The 14,967-nt window shown below is 32.3% G+C and overlaps 5 protein-coding genes across 14 annotated transcripts; 3 read left to right on the forward strand and 2 right to left on the reverse strand.

Moving 5' to 3' along the window:
* Positions 1–68: 68 nt before the first annotated feature.
* Positions 69–3,231, reverse strand: grp (serine/threonine-protein kinase grp). 8 transcript variants are annotated; one of them, XM_034337665.2, is made up of 8 exons: positions 2,981–3,231; positions 2,753–2,882; positions 2,447–2,641; positions 2,043–2,363; positions 1,436–1,639; positions 718–953; positions 493–627; positions 69–418 (listed from the first exon to the last, which is right to left on the reverse strand). In XM_034337665.2, the coding sequence occupies exons 2-8, from the start codon at positions 2,796–2,798 to the stop codon at positions 200–202; spliced, it is 1,356 nt and encodes a 451-aa protein (XP_034193556.1). In that variant the 5' UTR covers positions 2,799–2,882; positions 2,981–3,231; the 3' UTR covers positions 69–199. The 8 variants fall into 8 exon arrangements, with proteins under 8 accessions (XP_034193556.1, XP_034193557.1, XP_034193558.1 ...); XM_034337666.2 differs by having other exon boundaries at positions 2,753–2,908; XM_034337667.2 differs by having other exon boundaries at positions 3,141–3,230.
* Positions 3,232–5,003: 1,772 nt separating this feature from the next.
* Fntb (Farnesyl transferase beta subunit) lies at positions 5,004–7,318 on the forward strand. 2 transcript variants are annotated; one of them, XM_034337671.2, is made up of 7 exons: positions 5,004–5,156; positions 5,393–5,509; positions 5,598–5,717; positions 5,798–6,036; positions 6,114–6,414; positions 6,493–6,734; positions 6,798–7,318. In XM_034337671.2, exons 1-7 carry the CDS (start codon positions 5,094–5,096, stop codon positions 6,985–6,987), a joined length of 1,272 nt encoding a protein of 423 aa, XP_034193562.1. In that variant the 5' UTR covers positions 5,004–5,093; the 3' UTR covers positions 6,988–7,318. The 2 variants fall into 2 exon arrangements, with proteins under 2 accessions (XP_034193562.1, XP_034193563.1); XM_034337672.2 differs by having other exon boundaries at positions 5,135–5,264.
* A 138-nt stretch (positions 7,319–7,456) lies between these two features.
* blp (mitochondrial import inner membrane translocase subunit Tim16) lies at positions 7,457–8,375 on the forward strand. 2 transcript variants are annotated; one of them, XM_034337673.2, is made up of 2 exons: positions 7,457–7,578; positions 7,729–8,375. In XM_034337673.2, exon 2 carries the CDS (start codon positions 7,833–7,835, stop codon positions 8,223–8,225), a length of 393 nt encoding a protein of 130 aa, XP_034193564.1. In that variant the 5' UTR covers positions 7,457–7,578; positions 7,729–7,832; the 3' UTR covers positions 8,226–8,375. The 2 variants fall into 2 exon arrangements, with proteins under 2 accessions (XP_034193564.1, XP_034193565.1); XM_034337674.2 differs by lacking the exon at positions 7,457–7,578 and adding an exon at positions 7,624–7,667.
* A 44-nt stretch (positions 8,376–8,419) lies between these two features.
* On the reverse strand, positions 8,420–11,654 carry Exd2 (Exonuclease 3'-5' domain-containing 2). The gene is made up of 7 exons (XM_034337669.2): positions 10,845–11,654; positions 10,442–10,583; positions 10,071–10,370; positions 9,882–10,006; positions 9,388–9,797; positions 8,933–9,309; positions 8,420–8,853 (listed from the first exon to the last, which is right to left on the reverse strand). The coding sequence occupies exons 1-7, from the start codon at positions 11,075–11,077 to the stop codon at positions 8,653–8,655; spliced, it is 1,788 nt and encodes a 595-aa protein (XP_034193560.1). The 5' UTR covers positions 11,078–11,654; the 3' UTR covers positions 8,420–8,652.
* Positions 11,655–11,970: 316 nt separating this feature from the next.
* Pi4KIIalpha (phosphatidylinositol 4-kinase II alpha) lies at positions 11,971–14,862 on the forward strand. The gene is made up of 6 exons (XM_076690773.1): positions 11,971–12,762; positions 12,844–12,962; positions 13,082–13,574; positions 13,651–13,916; positions 14,002–14,141; positions 14,223–14,862. Exons 1-6 carry the CDS (start codon positions 12,471–12,473, stop codon positions 14,314–14,316), a joined length of 1,404 nt encoding a protein of 467 aa, XP_076546888.1. The 5' UTR covers positions 11,971–12,470; the 3' UTR covers positions 14,317–14,862.
* The last annotated feature ends 105 nt before the right edge of the window (positions 14,863–14,967 follow it).

Below are 14,967 nucleotides of genomic sequence, written 5' to 3' on the forward strand. Positions count from 1 at the left end.
GGAACTAATAAAATTCATAAATGCGTATGTTGGTGGCATAAAATCACTTTATTATTAATAAAAATCTGACAATATGTACTTAGTAATTTCACTAACATTGATAAAATTTTACAATCATGTATAAAAAAATAAAGTATAAAAATGATTTTTTTAAAAGAATATAAAATATTTATTTAAAATTTAATTGTATACATCATTATTAGGGTATGCATTCTGTTGCAACAGCAATAGGCCATGTAACAGGACCCTTTAATATAATATCTTCTAACAATGATTTAATTTTGACAAATCTCCGCTTAAATTCAATACCACAGCCTTTAGACAATCGGAAATCAACTAATATTTTTCCATCCATTTCAACAATATTTGCTTTAAAAACCAAAGGCATTTTTCTTCTATCCATAGTTGATATGGTAATCTACAAAGATAATTACAGTTTGATATTTATTAACAAAAGCTAATATCACCATAAACAATTATTTTACAACTTACTGTGCCAAAATTATTAACACGACAGGTATAACTTTCATTCTTTAGGCAATTTAATAATCTTTTTACAGTCGCTTCTAACTCCGTTTTAACAAAAAATCTTGTCATGCGCCGTACCAGTCGTTGGAAAGTATTTTGCTGAAAATATAAAATTAAATTATGAATAGTGTGACAAATTATGCATTAACTTAATCATAAGCTAGTAATTGCGTAAAAACATTTACTAACCTGGCTTGCTTGTGTAAATTTAGTTTGTACTTGGGTGCATAATAACAGATCCTCAATATGGGCAGGTTGTGAAAATGAAAATCCTTGCCGTTCATCCAAATTAATTTGTACAGCATTAGCATTTTCTGTCGTAGGTAATTCAGGTTGCGATAAACCAAACCTTGTTAAGTTTTCATCTTCTAACACCTGTCTTGAATCAGTCTCATCGGGTCGAATATATCCTTCTATAGTTCCCGCTGTGATGAAAAGAGTATTTAAAATATTATTAAAAAATTGAAACATTTTACATTTATTTGTAATTAGAAAATTCATTTTCACATTAACTAAAATTTTTAATACTTTAGCTGCATATGCCAGTGCTCTTTGCTTTGGTAATCTAGCTTTATGATCCTTAATTAAAATCATAGAGCTGTATTACCAAAGTAAAGGCAAAAGCTTTGATTATAACTTTCACCAACTTCTAATTTTTCAATTTAATATGTAATAATCGAAAATAAAAGTGTAGTTTGTACCATACTTAAAAGTACCTCAAAAACTTGTTGCTTTCAATATCCACTCAGTTAGATACCAAGCTGCTTTGAGTAATTTAATGTACGTACTCAGAGTCACTCAGTACCTGACTAAGTAAATACTTCTTTAATTTTATCTGGAATTTTATTAAAATTGCTATTATATTTGAAAATACTAAAACTTTTCGTGTGCATAAAATAAGACATACCTCTCTGGAATTTCTTGATGAACCATCTATGTTGTTTAATATCCTTTATGGTACATCTGGCTGATGGTGAGTGTATAAGAATATTTTTAATCAGAGACAATGAAGAATTGTCCAACTTTTTCCATGGTGTAAGAGACATGTATTTTCCATCTCTCCATGCCATATATTCTGGACACTCTGCCAAGGACTGATCCCAAGGCAGTTCTACAGTTTAGACATGGACCAGTTAAAAACTAAGAAATGTAAGTTATGGATTAGACCTAAACCATCTGACTAAAGATCACAATAATCTATATTTTACAATTATGTTTGAAAAGTTAGATGATATAAACTTGCTTTTTAATTTTTCGATTAAAACTGCTTCAATTTATCATTAAAATAAAAGTTACACGTGTGAAATAGTTTTACAATTTTCATAATCTTCGGTATCCGAAAGTTGTTCTTGTTCGAGGCTTTAACGTGAGCTTTGCTAACGATGCAGTTGGCTTCATTATTCTAGACTTCATTCTAGAAGAAAATGTCTTACACCTGAAAGTCTCGAACAAGTACATACAAAATAAATTATATCTTTTAACGATATGTGCGTATCTCTTTAAAAATTGATTACCTCCAGCCAGCAAAGCTACAAGAATTATACCACAAGACCATATATCAGCAGGTTCAGCATGATAAGGATGTAGTAATACTTCTGGAGCTACATAAGGCAATGTTCCACATCTTTTTTCCAAACAACGTTCTTTGCCTCGGAAACGATATATTGTAGCCAAACCAAAATCTGAGACTTTTAAATTATCATTTTCATCTAACAGTAAGTTCTCTGGCTTTAAATCTCTGTGTGCAATACCCTTACTATGAAGATATTCTACTGCAGATATTAATTGTTTGAAATACTTTTGTGCTTCCCAAACTGGCATACCAACATCTGGTTCTATTTTGAACATTAAATTTAATTTTATTAATCATACAATAATTTCTAAACCTTTATTTGAAATATCAGTAACTTTGTCTTACCAATCCTATCAAAAAGTTCTCCTCCTGAAGCATATTCTAAAAAAATATATTCCATACTGGGTTCACTACGTTTCCCAAAATACTGTATGATATTGGGATTAGATAGTGTACGATGAATAGTAGTTTCTTTTTTAACTGTTTGTCGGGCATCTGGATGTTTTGCTAAATCTATCATTTTCATGGCAACAGCTTCACCTGAAGATTTATTTATAACTAGTTTTACTCTGAAAAATTTTTACAAAAATTTTTAATATTTATACATATTGTTGTTAATTAATTGCATAAATTAAATATGTTCAAACGTACTCGCCATAAGCACCTTCTCCCAAAGTGTGCCCAAATATCCAGCCATCTACAAATTCCGTCATTTTTCCTGAGCATGCCTTTTTTGTCCGACGATGGAAAAGATTCTTGTTCCTTGATCAACGTTCTCTACCTACAAATGATTAAGCGTAATCGCCTCTTCTATGAACAGAAAAGCTATTAAATTAATTACTACTAACAGCAACAATTTTATTTAAGAAAAGTTCTTACAGTTGAGCCATTTTTCACAAAAACGATCGGCCTCCCAAAGCACGTGGTTTTAATCACATCGACGAAGCATCGTGCTTTTGATAGTACCGAACGTAAAACAACGATAAGTTACATTTAGAAGGATATATTCGCACGACTGATAAGGTTTTTGGTCAATTACGTTTACATAAATGCTGTAGTTAATCCTTTAGCGGTAAAAAAAGCGGTTACAAGTCCAGGTACTTCTTTCTCGAAATTGCAAAAACTGCTTGAATGGGAAGAATTATGAAACAACATGATAGACATACAACTCTAAAGGTAAAACCACATAGTCTAGATATAAACATTACAAATTTCTCATTGGTCGAATCACATTGATGGTGATACTTGAAAATCCCTATTTCTCAAAGTACAGGTTCGGCGTCCCTCTAGGGCACATGATGGTCTAAGCCAGCGAAGGGGAAACTGATTCCATCCACTTATTTGCGGCGGCGAAGGGAAACGCCATGGCTGATCGACACCGCTGTCAACCGCAGAGCAAAGTGAAACCCCCCTCAGTCTTACAGCGACCACCAAGGAGTGCGGATCTACCTGTTAAATATACATACACCTTTATTTTATCTTCTGCATGTATTTAATTTACTATATTTATCTTCTTAACTCCTTCAATAAACTTATTAAGAGGATGAACGTGTTCTTTTATTACACTTGTGTGCCTTGCCTATTTAATTCCTTTATTCATTATTTTACCCGTATTTGTGGGCCTCGCAGGGAACACCCACCCTAGTCATTTACTATTTTATCCCTCTTCATGGGTCACGGCTCACCCTTCCCAGTTATATCATATTTTCTTGTCTTTGAGGCCCTCCCTTACATCTCTGCAACCCTTTTTACATCCCCTACATCTCTGCAACCCTTTATACATCCCTTACATCTCTGCAACCCTTTTTACATCCCCTACATCTCTGCAACCCTTTATACATCCCTTACATCTCTGCAACCCATTATACATCCCTTACATCTCTGCAACCCTTTATACATCCCTTACATCTCTGCAACCGTTTATACATCCCTTACATACCTGCACTTTTTACATCCCAGCAACCCTTATCTCCCTGCATCCCTTAGATGTCCTTGCATCTCTTACACCTCTCTATTCCTTACATCCTTGAACTCTGTATATCTATTCAACCCTGACATACTTGCAATGCAAAAAGGAACTAAATTTTGCATAAATTTTGGCCCTCTGGCGGCAAAAATGTGAACTAAAATTTCGATGTCCGATCAGCGCCACCTGATTTCGGAAAAAGGAACTAAACCATGCACCATTTTTGGCCCTCTGGCGGCAAAAATGTGAACTAAAATCTCGACGTCCGTTCAGCGCCATCTGGTTTTGGAAAAAGGAACTAAACCCGGTATCATTTTTGGCCCTCTGGCGGCAAAAATGTGAACTAAAATCTCGACGTCCGATCAGCGCCATCTGGTTTTGGAAAAAGGAACTAAACCAGGTACCATTTTTGGCCCTCTGGCGGCAAAAATGTGAACTAAAATCTCAACGCCGGATCAGCGCCCTCTGGCGGCGAAAAAAGGAACTAACTTGCCTTTACTTACCTTTACTTACCTTAACTCGAAACAGTCTTTATAATATATTTATTATAAGGGATGCAGAGATGTAAGGAATGTAGGGATGAAAGGAATGTAGGGATAAAACGAATGTAGGGATAAAAGGAATGTAGGGATGAAAGGAATGTAGGGATGGAAAGAATGTATGGATAAAAAGAATGTAGGGAGATGTAAGGGTTGCAGAGATGTAAGGGGTGCAGAGATGTGAGGGATGCAGAGATGTTAGGGACGCAGAGATATAAGGGTTGCAGAGATATAAGGGTTGCAGAGATGTAAGGGATGCAGAGATGTAAGGGTTGCAGAGATAAAGGGATGCAGAGATGTAAAGGTTGCAGAGATAAAGGGATGCAGAGATATAAGGGATGCAGAGATGTAAGGGATGCAGAGATATAAGGTAGAGCCCCGTGAAACCATGAAGAGAGATAAAATAATAAATGACTTGCGATAGAGGAGGGATTGCCAACTGGGGTTGTCTGGAACCCCAAAGTGTTGAACACTCGTGAACTAAGCCATGTATAGTCTTTTTGCATGTATAGTCACTGCTACTAATAAGAAGGCTCCTCATAACCTTAAAGTAATTATTATATATTCACTGTGAAAGTGATATGATTATAGTAACACTATGAAATTTAATTTAAAATATAAACTTGCGTCATGAAATGGAATTTTACCGCATAAAGAGGTGACAAAAGAAACAGTTTCTTTTGTCGTTTTCTCACTTAAAATCTCGCGTAGTAAATTCGTATTTTTTGAGCGCAGTTTAAATTTATTTATTTCAGTTGCTAATATAACAAACCGTATGTTCAATAGATTATGTGGAATTCAATGTATAATGAACTTGATGAATCACGCATTAGAAGTTACGCCGAAATACTAGAACAAAAGCAGGATGACGAAAACCACCCAACTGCAACTTCTCTCAAACAGGTAGGCTATTTATGTTTATAAAAACAAGTAACCTGTATAGTTTTGTTGTTTGATTCTTTCTTACTATTTCCAAATATTTTGTTTACAGAATCGAGTGGAAAATGATGTACTTAAATTGTATAAGTTAAATAATGAGCCAATTTTGACAAGACAAAAGCACATTGGGCTATTAAAAAAATCTCTGACCCATCTTAATGAAGCATATGAGGTGCAATTGTAACTTATTCAATTTTATCAGATTTATGTCTTTGTTTTTTATACTATGTGCATATATTATTTGCTTTTCAGTGTTTAGATTGCAGTAGACCATGGTTATGTTATTGGATTTTACATTCTCTTCAAATTTTGGGAGAACGTTTAGATCATGATGAATCTTCAAAAATTATTGGCTTCTTAGCCAAGTGTCAATCAACAGAAGGAGGTTTTGGAGGAGGTCCAGGACAACATCCTCATTTGGCTCCTACATATGCAGCCATAAATGCATTATGCATCATTGGTACCCCTTCAGCTTACCAAGTAATTGACAGGTATATTTAATAGCAATAAGAAGTTTAAACAATGTTACAGTTTCAAGATTATTAATAGTAATGTTTATTGATTTTAGAAAGGGACTTAAACGATTTTTATCATCTTTACGTGGAGAAGATGGTTCTTTTAGCATGCACGCGGATGGAGAAGTAGACATAAGGGGAGTATATTGTGCACTTGCTGTAGCAAAATTAATAAATGTATATACTCCTGAAATATTCAAAGGAACTGAAAATTGGATAGCTAAGTGTCAGACTTGGGAAGGTGGTTTTGGGGGTTGTCCTGGTATGGAAGCCCATGGAGGATACGCATTCTGTGCATTAGCAGCACTTGTACTTCTTGGAAAAACTCACTTCTGTTCTTTAAAATCATTATTGGTACATTTTATATTATATATTTATTAACGTGTGTTATAAAAGTTTATATTCATATATGTCTATTTATATTACTTTCAGAGATGGATAGTGAATAAACAAATGCGTCTAGAAGGTGGATTTCAAGGACGTACTAATAAATTAGTGGATGGTTGCTATTCATTTTGGCAGGGTGGAGCTTTCCCACTAATTCATGCAATTTTAGCAAAAGAAGAAAAAACATTTAATTCTGATTATTGGTTATTCAATCAAGAGGCCTTACAAGAGTATTTATTAATTTGCTGTCAACATCCCCATGGAGGTCTTTTGGATAAACCTGAAAAGTATGTAATATTATATTATAGTTAAATACTAATAATTTCATAAATTTTGTTTATTTATTTCAGAATTCGAGATATATATCATACTTGTTATGCGCTTAGTGGATTGTCAGTTGCACAAAACTCTCCAAGGCAAGTGATCATTGGATCGCCTAATTTAAATTTAGTGGAAATAATTCATCCTGTTTACAATCTAGTGCTTTCTTCTGCAGTCAATGCATTAAAATACTTTAATACACTACCGATACCTGACTGAGTCTATATTTGATGTTCAGAGTGCATTGATAAAATGAATGTTTTTACTTTAATTTAAGAGAAAGTTTAGAAACAGATTCTATCTCACCTAATATTAAAGTTGACCAACAGAGTGTAAATAAAGTTATTTATTAACGAAATTAAGAATAATTATAAACTGTTATATCAATAACTTTTTGAATAGAATATTAATGAATATTTATAAGAAGATTTTATGACCTTTAACACTTTTCGTCCAAGGAAAACTTTTTAGATCTGTATTTATACATGCATTGTATGAATATATTACATTTATTCTTTCTAACCTAACATATTCTTAAGGACACATAAATATTATGTATAAAAGAAACTCAATCAAATGCCATACAAAATAAACGCAATTGTAAAAATATATGATACTCAATTAACAATGTATAAATTATAATTGAATACCTATGCTGGTCCATTTTTTATAAATCATAATTTTATATACTTGCATTACTTTTACAAAATTATGAATAAGTATACGTAATGTCTTTAAATTCTTAATAAATATACTCATCATATTGCGTAAAGGTTTGAAACAGCATTTGTCAATGTTTTTTTTATCAAGGTAAGTATAATACATAATAAAATATAGTTGTAAGATGTAAGCACGTTCGGAAATGGTGCAACATTAGGTTCGAAACGCGTGAGAAGCAGGTTATATAAAAAGACCTTCGTAAAATTTAAGATCAGTAGTGTCATTATTTAAATGTTACAGAAAACGAAACCTACTCAAAGAAGTGTCTTTTAAAAATTAAAACAAAAAGAAAGTGTCTTGAAAACTGTTTTATTACAACTATTTTCAACTTGAACAAAAAGGTTATGGCGAAACACTTGGTACAAATAATTGTAATGGGTACACAAGTTGTTGTTAAAGCGTTTGCACGGGCACTACGACAAGAAATTGCTGCTAGTCAGGCGGCTGCACGTAAAACAGGTGGTGGATCACGAGGTACTCAACATGTAGCAGCCAATTATAAAACTGGAATTTCTTTAGAAGAAGCACTACAAATTTTGAATGTTGAAAAAGTGGAGCAATTAGATGCTATTGAACGGAACTATAAATACCTTATGGAAGTTAATGACAGGTCTAAAGGTGGTTCTTTTTATATTCAATCAAAAATTGTACGTGCTAAAGAACGTATAGATGAAGAATTAAAAAATATAAAAGTTCCTCCTCCAAAAACAGATACCACGCAAGAAGTTTCCAAATAACTTTAATAAATTTTTATATAGGCTTAATTTAATTATATTTCCAAACCCTGTAAATATGCATCTAATGACATATTTTCATCATAAATGAATAGTATGAAATATACCATCAACAAGATTATCAGAACTGTATTTTGTTTTGTTATTGGTTAAAATAATGAAATAAAAGAAAACATTTTATTTGAGATACACAGTTTACCAGTCTTTGCCTTTTTACAAATTACAGTATTTCCAAACAATTTCACAAATGAAAACAGAGGTCTTATGCGTGTGTTTACATTGTGTTTATATATGTATATATGTATAGAAATATATATATATATACATGTGTATTGTATGAATATCAATATATGCATTAAGGGATATAACAGTCTTTCAATACAAGTACTCGCTCTTATACGAGTCCTTTTAGGTACATAATACTTAAAATTCAGTATGCCAAACCAGCTACCTTTACATCTTCCGGTTCAATTCTATTTTGTGACTGACGAATAGTCAATCTCTCGTGATTGTGACGTACAGACCACAAGTTTGGCAAATATTTTGGTTTCATAGTCAAAAGAAAATGTTCTCTCCACATGCGTTCCAATTCTACTAATCCCCCTTCCTTTCTTTGAAAATACTGAACCACCTAAAAGACAAATTTATAAGTATGTTTAAAATTGTTTCATAAAATATCTCATTTTTGCTACTTATTTACTAAAAAGTACCTTTAAACCATGAGGTTGACATTTAAACTGATCATGACTAGACACTGACATCATAGCATTTTTCAACTCTCTACTCAAAGCATCGAGAAGAGCAGGTGTTATTTGTTGTTGACTTGTACATTTCAAAATATAATGTTCTAGTTCTTGACGCCTTATATCCGGTAAAGTCGTGCTTTCTTTTAAAGCCTTAACAGCCGAATGCATTTTTCTCCAATTATTTACATTCTTATTATGTGTATGTGTTAATGGGCCAGCTAAAGGAGCATCACACATATCTGCAAGTTTTTTTCTCAATTGCAGGTCATTACAATTACTCGTTTCATGACACGATGGACACAATAATAATATATCGTGCGATTGATGAGCTTTCATCACCACTAGAAAATATGTATATATCTATAATTTTATCAATGTTGTGTTATGTAGCGAAAATACATTTTTAATTTACAACTCACCAGGGAAGTATTTACGGTATTCTCGTGGAACAACATTTTTTCTAATGAATTTCTCTGAAGTACCGCACACTACACATTGATTAAGCTTAACTTGCGTATAATATTGTCCAACCTCACCCAAAGCACGTCCAGAGGGTTCAAAGTTTAACCTCACGGTAAAGGGTACTGTTTCAATTACATTCCCTAATCCTTTAGTAACATACCATTCTGCCTTTTTACGATCGCAGGTACACAATATATCTCCATCTGGTGCTTGTAAATAGCAGTTGTGATATAATGGTTTATTTCTAATAGGTATATTACTTGTATGTGTAGCATTGTTTGTTTTTAAATAATTGCTATCTTTGTGAACATTGCTACATTTCGTATTTTTGTAATTACTGTTTGTGTGCGTGTGTTGAGCCTTGAACCTTAAAGAATAAAATTATTTTTTATGTCTCAAATAATAACTATAAAAAGCCAAGTAACTTTTAATTTAGAAAATAACTTATTACCTTGTATCAATTACACCACTAGGTAAACAATGAAACTGCATATTTACATTTTTGTTACATACATGTTTTATATAATTCACAAAGTTTTGCCATAAAGAATACTTTTTCTTTATCCTTTGCACGATCTATAAAGCAACAATATAAATGTTATTATTTTAATAACAACAATATAAATGTATTTTCTCTTACCTGGTCATAAATAAGAACAGACGCAATTGCATCACAAGCAGCATATGCTACTTGTTCGTCAGTGAGGGTGCCAGCATTCCAATTGCCGCACCTTACTTCTATCAATTTATCCATTTCCAAACCCAAGTATTCTAAACTCATTGCAGCTAAACTCTTTGGACATGGTAAATTTACACGATCTGCCAATGTCCTCAAATCAAGTGTACCGCAAACTTTACACCCATAATCTGTTATTATTTTTTGTCCATCTTCATATGAAGCAACTCCAACTTTGAGGATATGTTTACTAGCTAATAATTCCTGAAAAATATTCAGTTTTAGATTTACATTATTATTCCTATAAATTATACTATTTATGAAAAGTTACATACCTTTAATTTATATGGAATATATCCAATTTTACCAATGCGGAAAAGACCACATACTCCATTAAAGGTAGCAAGTTGGAGGAGACAAACAGGTCCTTCATTGGCCCATTCACAATCAAAACCCAATACACCATTAGATAAGTTGCTTTGAAATAAAAAATATTTATTTTGTAAAGAGTGTTAAAAAGAATGTTCTTTTTCACATTTTGTTATTTTAGAAAATTACAAAACAAAAAAGATGATACAAATAAAGACAAAAAAACATAAACACAGTTGATACATAAGTTCAAAGTATTTATATAGACAGACACAGAACATAGAAAAAATGTAAATATAGCAGCACTATGTATTTGATACACACAATATACAGAACATATAAGGCACAGAACAGTAAGATATAACGTACCAGCGAATACGTTGAATGGCGTAATCACATTTTTCTGGAGTATCTGCCAAAATGATTTTGTCTAATGTAATCTTGAGTTCTTGTTTCTTATCGCTTTTTCCATAACTCTTGTTTTTTATACTTTGACAAAGGTGTTTAACACTTTGAAATACATTTTTGCGGTACTTAGAAGCTAAGAGTACAAGGCCAACAGTTACACATACAAAAAACATGTTGCTCTTTACAGAATGCATTAATTGCAAAGTTGAATTTTGAGTTTTGAGAGAATTAGATTAAAAATTTCTTATGTACAATTTATTTCCTTCTTTTACGTATATATATAATATGTTTTTATCATATATATATATAAATATTTACAGCAATACTTGAATGTATTAAATAAATAAATAAATAAATAAGTCAGTTTAATTTATCGTTATGTTGAAATAGAAGAGCTATAAATTATTTGATCGTGACAAACTAGTTGATAGATGAAGAGTAATAAAGGTAAGAAGTTCCAAAAAAAGTACGTTTCGATTATTAAATCATGAAAAATACGTAAATAATTGTGCGAAAGGTACATCACGAAATTAATTATGAACAATAAATTGATAACCGAACAAGGTTCAAGAAAACCCGTAACTAATATTTGTAGCTAAGAAACGTCCGACGTATGCCGGTACGGGTATCACGCACGACTGCGATATGTTTATGAATGCTATAGAGGCTATATCTAACGTTATTCTTAAAATTTTTCATATTCATTAAATGTTTGAAATGATCGTTATGCTAATTGGTTAAATTAACTTGACATTCCTATGCTAAATATATTGGATTTATAATTTTACAAATTATTTTTTACTTTTTTTTAATATACATATCAATAATAAATCAAATTTTCTAAATATACCATCGTGTATCGCAAACAATTTTTGAAGTTCCAAAATGTATATATCATTTTAATATCGACATATTTTCCGACTAATTTTTGAAACATGTAATTATATATTTTATAAATAATTTTGACATAAATTAATTAAAATATTTTCTCTTATTGTATACAAAAAATAATATTCACGAAATTATATGTTAACTTCATACAAGTAGTTGCATTTTTTAGATATAGTTTGAAATGCACACCATTAGATAAACATGAGTATACATTTTAATGAAAGAATCTGTAAGAATAATATCAGCATATAAAAAATACACAATATATATGTATGTACGAAAATGCAGTTTTGGAATAAATGGAAAAATACAATTTATATATATAAGCATATGAAACAGCATAGCAGAAATTAAGTATGGCGTTAATCCTATCAGCTGATATCGTCTGCTGGAATGACGAATCGTAGTTCTATCAAGTGGTTAAATAGTGCTCCAAAATACTGTAAATATATTCCATTATTCCATGATTGTTCTAATGAATTAATAATAGTAAGATAAATAACAAAGTTGTTCTAATGACGCAATGATTATATCGGAGTTAGTAATGGTGAAAATACTTGCAAGACACGAATTCGATCGTATGCGTCATTGACAGGTGCGATAGGAATATGGGGAAATAGAATAATTTTCACGAACGATCTTTTTTACGGCCAAGTGGTAAAGGAATTTACCAATTAAGTAGCAGATTCGTTTGTGATGAGTGACTCCGAACAACGGCAATTACACGTGCCTTATCGAGAATATCATAGTCAGAACAATACTAATACTTCTGCTTTGGTAGAAACTGATGCATTGGTTGATCTCTCAACTACGTCTAATAATTGTTTACCAGTAAACAACGAGTGTTCAGAATTGATACCAGACGTCGAGTTTGTTCCCAACCTAAGCAACGAACAAACTACAGCCATTGATTCCCCTGGAACTGACCGGGAGAGCCAGCCTCTCCTTGGTCGACTAGAGCTTGATGTTACCTTTAATCGTTTTCCTGGTATGTTACAAATTTCTATGTTGTTTCTTCTTCTAATATGTACTTGCATCAATTATTTATTATCTGTTTATTACTTTCTAGATGATCCACAATTTTCTGAATTAGTATGGCAGGCTGAATGCGCAATAGATATTGGAATCTCTCCTGAAAGAATATATCAAGGTTCTAGCGGCAGTTATTTTGTAAAAAATCTTCAAGGGGTAAGGTATAACTCTGTTATTTTATTTAAAAATCAATGTATTTGAATTGTGATATAATAATGATAATGATGATGATGATGATGATGATGATTATAGTAACCTAGTATTTTATTTTATAGAAAATAATAGGCGTTTTTAAACCAAAAGATGAAGAACCATATGGAAGGTTGAATCCAAAGTGGACAAAATGGATGCACAAGCTTTGCTGCCCTTGTTGTTTTGGGCGAAGTTGTTTAATCCCAAATCAAGGATATCTCAGCGAAGCTGGTGCAAGTTTAGTTGACCGAAAATTAGGTCTGGGTATTGTTCCAAACACTAGAGTAGTCAAGCTGGTCAGTAAAACATTCAACTACCCACGATTAGACCGTCAAAAAGCCCGTATGAAGCAAGCCATTATGGACCAGTTCCCTACCGTGGGTTCCCATTTCAATCGTATCGGTTTGCCACCAAAAGTTGGTTCTTTTCAAGTGTTTGTAGACGCTTACAAAGATGCTGATTATTGGTTAAGACGATGGGAAAGCGAACCATTATCGCCGCCGCTTAGTAGGGAATTTCAACTTCAATTCGAACGTTTAGTCATTCTGGACTATATAATTAGAAATACGGACAGAGGTAATTAATCCATCGAATCTCATCGAATGTTATATGAAATTGAAGTTGGTAAAAAGTATTGATATCTTATTTAAAGGTAACGATAACTGGCTAATCAAATACGATAGTGGTGTGGGAAAAAATCGACAAGAAGAAGGTGAAGTAAAGATTGCCGCTATCGACAATGGTTTGGCCTTCCCTTTCAAACACCCTGACTCCTGGCGAGCTTATCCTTATCACTGGGCATGGTTAAGTCAAGCGAAGCAACCGTTTAGCGAATTAACGCGAGAGCTTGTATTGCCACAGCTTTCGGATCAGAATTTTGTGCAAGATCTTTGCGACGACTTGTATCAGTTATTTAAAGTAAGTTACATAAACTGACGATTAACGAATCGCTATTAATACTTTGCAATTATAATTTGAAAATAAAGAGAATTAATTTTTATAGCAAGACAAAGGTTTCGATCGACATCTCTTCGATAAACAAATGAGTGTAATGCGTGGTCAGATCTTAAACTTGCAACAAGCTTTGAAGGATGCTAAAAGTCCTGTACAATTGGTTCAGATGCCTGCTGTGATCGTTGAAAAGTATTTATTTCGCATATATATTATTACGAAACACATACATATATAATATGCAATATGAAAATCAATCTATTATGCTTACAGGGCCAAAGGAAACGGAGCACCAAGACTATTTTCATTTTCTGATACGTTTACGCAGCGCTTCCAGAATAAAAGTCCTTTCTTCTCTTGGTGTTAAAGAAATTGTTGAGTGCTTGAAACGGCATTAGCCCTGTGTGTTGACTGAAAAAGAACTATTCGGTGCATCACAAGTATCATCTTATTATTTCTTTTGTCTCTCTTTTAACTATATTACACATCGCTACCTCTTTTTGAATTAGTAAGTTTCTAATTTACAGCCTGTAGGTATACCGACAGTTACATTTAATTTTTCTTATATCTAAAAGAACATTTCCTTTTAATTTCAATATAAATATCGATCATAGTATATGATTATACTGTATACAGTAAATATATGTAATATTAAACGAATATTTTTCGATATGCTTCGTGTGGAAAAGTGAGAATAGCGACGAATGAATGTAGATAATAGCGTTTTATAATTATACCTATAACAATATCCCTTTAACAAAAGAGCGAGCAATCGCATAATCGCATTGTATGTTTTCTAAGTCTTCCAACGTTTCGTGTTGATACGTGTTAATTAATAGAACACATCGATCTACATGTTTTCATTGGACGCTGTCGAATCTTAAAAACGAAAGGAAAAGAAAAAAAAGAAAAAGCGAACTGTGATCTAGTAGCGAAAAAACGTATTCTTATTGTTTAAAATAAACACTCTACGCAATCTACGTGATATTATATTTTTAATCGACAAAGTATGAGAAAA

Source organism: Osmia lignaria, chromosome 11 (genome assembly GCF_051020975.1).
Source record: "Osmia lignaria lignaria isolate PbOS001 chromosome 11, iyOsmLign1, whole genome shotgun sequence".
NCBI classification, from domain to species: Eukaryota; Metazoa; Arthropoda; class Insecta; order Hymenoptera; family Megachilidae; genus Osmia; species Osmia lignaria.

Bases quoted from the DNA above. Each gene is read 5' to 3' on its own strand.
- Exd2 (XM_034337669.2), bottom strand. From the start codon at position 11,077: ATGCATTCTGTAAAGAGCAACATGTTTTTTGTATGTGTAACTGTTGGC. The intron at 10,007-10,070 runs GTAAGAGAAAAT...GTTGCTTTATAG, and splicing joins CTGTTCTTATTTATGACCAG to ATCGTGCAAAGGATAAAGAA. The intron at 9,310-9,387 runs GTGAGTTGTAAA...CATATTTTCTAG, and splicing joins ATACCGTAAATACTTCCCTG to TGGTGATGAAAGCTCATCAA.
- Pi4KIIalpha (XM_076690773.1), top strand. From the start codon at position 12,471: ATGAGTGACTCCGAACAACGGCAATTACACGTGCCTTATCGAGAATAT. The intron at 12,763-12,843 runs GTATGTTACAAA...ATTACTTTCTAG, and splicing joins TACCTTTAATCGTTTTCCTG to ATGATCCACAATTTTCTGAA. The intron at 14,142-14,222 runs GTATTTATTTCG...TTATGCTTACAG, and splicing joins CCTGCTGTGATCGTTGAAAA to GGCCAAAGGAAACGGAGCAC.
- Fntb (XM_034337671.2), top strand. From the start codon at position 5,094: ATGTATAGTCTTTTTGCATGTATAGTCACTGCTACTAATAAGAAGGCT. The intron at 6,415-6,492 runs GTACATTTTATA...TATTACTTTCAG, and splicing joins GTTCTTTAAAATCATTATTG to AGATGGATAGTGAATAAACA. The intron at 6,735-6,797 runs GTATGTAATATT...TATTTATTTCAG, and splicing joins CTTTTGGATAAACCTGAAAA to AATTCGAGATATATATCATA.
- blp (XM_034337673.2), top strand. From the start codon at position 7,833: ATGGCGAAACACTTGGTACAAATAATTGTAATGGGTACACAAGTTGTT.
- grp (XM_034337663.2), bottom strand. From the start codon at position 2,814: ATGACGGAATTTGTAGATGGCTGGATATTTGGGCACACTTTGGGAGAA. The intron at 2,364-2,446 runs GTAAGACAAAGT...TGTTCAAAATAG, and splicing joins AGAACTTTTTGATAGGATTG to AACCAGATGTTGGTATGCCA. The intron at 628-717 runs GTTAGTAAATGT...TTATATTTTCAG, and splicing joins AATTTACACAAGCAAGCCAG to CAAAATACTTTCCAACGACT.